Below are 6000 nucleotides of genomic sequence, written 5' to 3'. Positions count from 1 at the left end.
AATGGAAGTTTCATCATCCATCCTTAACTTTAATAAGATCAAAGAGGCCTGGAACATCATTGGTGTCTTCACTTTCTCCTTCAATTTTTGTAAATGATTGGTTTGTTCTGTTGCACAAAAATATTGTAGGAATAATATAAGTTTTTTAGCTGCATGAGGAGTAACTAGGCGAAAGAATATGAAGGTTTAGTAAATAATCAAAACAAATATCTTATAAAAATTAGTTTAAAAATTAATAAGATATAATAAATAAAGCAATATATATATTTTTGTAAATATTACATTGAATAACTAGAATTTGGTGAAAAATAATTAACAAATAATAATTTATTTAAAATTTTACATGATCTAATCCAAAATATAAAACTACAGAAAGCTAACAAATATTTATAAGAACGGGAAAAAAAATCCATTTACGATATTATTTTTGACATTTCATCAAAATCCGACAAATGAAAATGAAAACAGAAGTAATATCATGGATATTGTTTTTGTGGTTACCAAGATAAATCTTAAAAATATTCACATGAAAATTGAAAGAAAAACACAACAGTGATTATTACATAATCAAAACATAATTCTTATTTTTTAAAAATTAATAAAATCTAATAAATAAATTTCTATTAATAAAGTAGAATTTGTTTTTTTCCTCATGAAACACATCGTCAAGTGAATAAATTTACCACATTTGAAAATTTATCTAATAAAATTTATCAATAAAACATGAATATAATGTTTCATTGAGTTTAAACTTTCATTCAGTTTAAACTTTCATTCTTAGACTATGGTAATTATGATAGTTACAGTGACACTTTTTAAATGTGTAATTTTAATTTTAAACAAAGTAGGTTAACATTATATTTTCACAAACAAAAAAATTATGTAAATTCATTAGATATTGATAATTTAGAAATCAAATTTAATTATTAATAAAAAATAAAGTTATAAACCCGCACTTAGTTTAATTATATATTTTAATAATCAGTTGGTTTATTATCCATTTTGGAATTAAAAGTAACAAAACAAAATTAATTTTCGGTTTTGAACAGTGAATAATTAGTTAAATGATATATCACTATCAAATTTGTATCTCTTTCCAAAATGCAAAAATAATATCTTATTATTATAATCTTTTGCAATATTAAAGATTAATACAAAAGATTGAAAACACTTATATATAAAAAGCTATATTCAAATATATATTAAAATTTGAAATATGTTTAGTTGTTTTTTAAATTGCTCACCCGCCCGTAGGGCGGGTTTAACCCTAGTTATATATATACAAAAAAGAGTAGAAAGGTTGTGAGAGAGGAAAAGGCATCACGTGTTTAGTGACTTCAGAGAGCTGAAGAATCTCTCATTTGGAGCTTCCTTTGCGCTTACGTCATCGAATACGTCAGTGGCGGCAGAACGCTATTTTCAATTTTCCTCCCGTCAGAGAATCTTTGGGCCTTTAACTTTTTCTTATTGGGCCGATAACAAAGCTATTCAATCATACACATTTCAATTTTTTTATTCGGAATTGAGCATGATGACGCAGGGAATATTTTTAATTTATGTGCTGTCAGAAAAAAAACTGATTATTCTAGAACTTTATTTATCTAAATGATGATGATATATATTAATCCGATGATGATTAACACAGTTAAAAGATACAAAGCCGTCATATTTTTTTTTTTTATACCCATGTTTTATAAAAAAAAAAGATATATACGAGATTGACTTTTAAATAGTCTCTATAATTAATGAAAATAACATCACTTTTTTCACTTTAAACGTGGAACCTAAACAACATTAACAATCTCTTCTCTCCAAACCAACAAAACAAGGATATGGCTTCCCAAAACAGTGCGTATCCCTTCGGATATTATACGCCCTCCGACACTCGTCGTCGTTGGTGGTGGTCACGGCCTATAGCGACTCTGCCAGCACCTGGAGATCGTAAAGCCACTTCCAAGGAACTTGCGGCTTACTTTTCGCCCCTTTGGAGCGGCTTACTCACCGCCATCGCCATGTTCTTGATCTTCTTGTTCGCCGACGAAGCAGACCCCCACGCCAAATTATCCATCCAATCCATCGCCATCTCTCCATCGACCGCCACGTATCACGTTGACGTCCTCGTAAGAAACCCTAGCTCGAGATATTCTATCTATTACGACGACCGTGATGCTTCGGTGAGGTTCGGTCATGTAAACGTTGCGGTTTTTAAAATGATACGTGAGCGTAGCTACAGAGATCACACGGCTTTCTCGTTGGCCTTCGATGCTGGAGAGGTAATAAATGGAACCGACGTCGAGCTTCACATCAAACTTAGAGGGATGCATGAGCGTTACATAGATTATGATGAAGCTGGGCATTTTGATATTACATGTCACATCCGAAGCAAAGAAAACATTGAGAAGATTAATTGCCATTCCGGTTTTACACATATGAGGATGCTTGTTTAAGTTCAACTAAGCTTATAGCTTTTTTTTATCCATGTTTTTCCAGTTAGTCTATTAATTTTTTTTCTCCTCTTCCCTGCATTAAGATATATACGTATATGTATGGATATCTTTTCTCCATAACCGCTCTATATAATGCTTGTTTTATTAAAAAAATATATATTCCACTCTCAAATGCTCTATTTACTTAAGTTTAAAATGAGGGTTTAATTCTTAATATTAACAAAAATAAAATGCACCAACGATTGTTTTTCAAGGTGATTGCAAGAAGGTTGTTGATCTGATTAATGGCAAGATAGTAAGATACACAAGTGGATCAGAGAAGTAACTGGAAGGACTGGGTGGGAATAAGGCTGACGATGCATTTGTATTTCACTACAAGAAAACATATTTTTTATGAAGGCAATATATTCGTCGTAAATTCGTCGTTTTACGACGAATTAACCTCGAAATACGTTTCGTTGTAAAATGTCCGTCGTAACGGAGATTTCGTGACATAAATTCCTGGTAAAGCGCATGGCAAGGTTTCGTCGTAAACGAGATGTAAGTTTTCGTGGTAAACTCCACGTAACTGTTTCGATGTAAAGCAGACGTAAATACTTTCGTTGTAAAGAACACGTAAACATTTCGATGTAAAACCCTCGTAAATTTTTCGACGTTAATCACTCGTAAACATTTACGTGAAGTTTACATTGATTCTTATTATTAATATATATAATAAATTTGAATTTATTTAATATTCGGAATTTAAAATAATTTAAATTTTAAAACGAAATATGAAAAACATATTTTTAAAAAAGCATTTAAAAGTCATACAATAATATTTAAATTCATAATACAAACAGAAATATTAAAAAAACTACATATCCTCGAAGTAGTCGGTGGAGTTGATCGGCTGTTGACGGGTTGGATCGGACTCTTGGGGATCTCGTACTGGCAACCCAAGAGCGGCTCGTCTCTCACTCAACATTCTCTGCATAACCGGGTTTCCCACGGCCATCACGTCTAGCAAATCCTCAAGAGAGTCTAAACGAACCTGCTGGCTATCCATTCGAGCTTTCATCTGAGAAGTCTCTTCATCCCGTCTCGAAGTGTATGACGAAGTTGCCCTTGCAACTTCGTTAACAGAGCCTATACCGACTATCCATCCCTTCTTTTTAGAAGCCACCTATAAAATTAAAACATATATTAATATAGTTAATTATGTTAAAATATTAAAAATAATGTAAACAAAATTTTTAAGTTGTACATCTTCGAAGATTCTGTCGGCGTCTTCGGTGGACAATGTGCCGGGTAATCCATCGGGAGACTCCTGGGTTAGTTGCATCTCCCGTTCTTCAATCCGAGCAGCCACTGCTTGGAAGAGTTTCTCAGATGCAGGATCCACAAAAACTCCGTCGAATGTGGCGTGAGTCATCTTGAATAGCTCAGACAGAGATGGTAAGACTCCCGTCTTCTCGAACTACAAAAAAAGTAAATTAAATATTAAAAATTATATTAATTAAATATTTTAAAATATATATTTAAAACAAAACTTACAGTTTCTAGATGGATTTCTGCATGAGGTTTTTGTCCGGCTCTGTGAAGCATGGGCAAATGACCATCTTTATCCTTCGTCCTTCGAGAAGCCGAGCACGAATTGACCTTTTTGATCGAAGAGGGGTGCTCCCAATAGGCGATGAGGCCATCCCATACATCCATCGTGAGCTCAGTGGGCTTTCCCTCATACCCGTAGATCTCCCACTTGTCCTTCCAATCGGAGACTGTGTTGCAGAGGCAGATCTTTGCCTTTGCAACGAATTCTGCCTTCACCCTCTCGGTGATTCCCAAAGACCAATGCCACTTTTTCAGAAATACAAAAATTTTGAAAAAATTATAATTAATAATAAATATTAAAAAATATATATATATATATATATTTAAAAGTGAAAATTTAATTAAATTTAAAAATCTTACCGCAAAACATTTAAACCAAGTGATCTTAACGTGATTTGGTGTCTTGCTCCAGTTCGGATATGCCCCGTCGTAGTAACTCTTAATCATCACCGAAACGCTCCGGCTAACACGGTTGTTAGCCCCAAACCTGAAAAAAATAATTTAACCGTTAGAAAATAAAAATAATTTAAATTTAATGTAATAAAAATTAATAACTTACCAATAAGTTCCTCGGTGTCTATCGGGGTCAAGAACATCCAAACCCTCCCGTCCAGGCTGGGCAAGGAAATCCTCCACCGTATATCTCGCGAATGGAGCATATGAAGGCACACGCAAATCCGGATGAACTGCACCTTTTGGGACAGGCTGAGGTGCAGCCACTGGAGGAGGAGGTGGAGGCATCTGCGGTGGAAGAGGAGGACTCGAAGAAACTCCCTGAGAAGTCTGAGAGTCTGGAACTGCATCGGAAGACGATGGACCGGAAGAAGATGTACCGGAACCATCACCAAACAACTGGGCATAAGTAGGTGCTGCTGGTTTCCTCCTATGAGCCATCTAAAAAAAATTAAAATAAATTTAATCAATTACGACATAATTAAAAAATTATTCCGTTACCTAACTAATCACCTAAACTATAGTATTCCGTCACCTAACTAATCACCTAAACTAATTACCTAACTAATCACCTAAACTAATTACCTAATTAATTAATCACCTAAACTAACTTTAAAAAAAATAGAAGAGGAAAGGGAGTGTACCTTAGAGGGAGAGCAAAGGAGTTTGGGAGGAATGAACGAGGCAGCCTCGCTCTCGACATCTCAATATATAGAAAACGTTTCGTCGTAAATGCGACGTAATATTACGACGAAGTTACCAGGCCCGCGTTTTTCCATTTATGACGAAGTTACCAGGCCCGCGTTTCTCTATTTACGACGAAATTACGTCGAATCGATTTACCAGGCTTTTCCGTTTACGACGAAGTTACCAAGCCCGTCTTTTTCCATTTACGACGAAATTACGTGGAATCGATTTAACCATTTACGACGAAGTTACCATGCCCGTGTTATTTTTACAACGATTTTACAATGCTTAACCCTAAACACCAAGAATGAAATCCCTAAACCCCAAAGTCACATATCATCTAACGTCATATCTTCTTCTCTACTTTTTCTTGCTCTTTCTCCAACTTAAACTCTAAAACCCTAAAACTCCAAATAAATTTTTAAAAACTAAAGAAATACATATTATATAAAACAACATTTGTTACACATACATTAAGATGGTTAAAAAACAATATTTCTTTAAACATACGTTACAATAGAGAAATACAACATTTGTTACATATATTACATCACTCTAAATCGTTTTCGTTCTCATCAATATTACATCACTCTAAATCGTTTTCGTTCTCATCACTATCATTACAATCATCATCGTCGCTTCTCTCGAACTCGTCTTCACGTGCTTCATCTGTCGCATCCTCGGGAATATATTCATATTGAAAGTTTTGCGGGTCGATCAAAAGGATTTCATCAGTTGGTTGTTCAGGTACCTCAACTCTTCCTACCATTCTTCAGTTGAAAAGCATCCGTCGATCCAAGACAATATGGACAAGATAATC

The 6000-nt window shown here is 34.2% G+C and overlaps 1 protein-coding gene across 1 annotated transcript; it reads left to right on the top strand.

The window, feature by feature from the left end:
• The first annotated feature begins 1832 nt into the window (after positions 1–1832).
• LOC106421254 lies at positions 1833–2447 on the top strand. Its single transcript, XM_022710554.1, has one exon. The coding sequence runs from the start codon at positions 1833–1835 to the stop codon at positions 2445–2447; it is 615 nt and encodes a 204-aa protein (XP_022566275.1).
• The last annotated feature ends 3553 nt before the right edge of the window (positions 2448–6000 follow it).

The sequence above is a fragment of the Brassica napus genome, chromosome C9 (assembly GCF_020379485.1).
Source record: "Brassica napus cultivar Da-Ae chromosome C9, Da-Ae, whole genome shotgun sequence".
In the NCBI taxonomy this organism is placed as follows: Eukaryota; Viridiplantae; Streptophyta; class Magnoliopsida; order Brassicales; family Brassicaceae; genus Brassica; species Brassica napus.
Note: the sequence above shows the minus strand (reverse complement) of the source record. Positions and strands in the feature narration are given on the sequence as shown.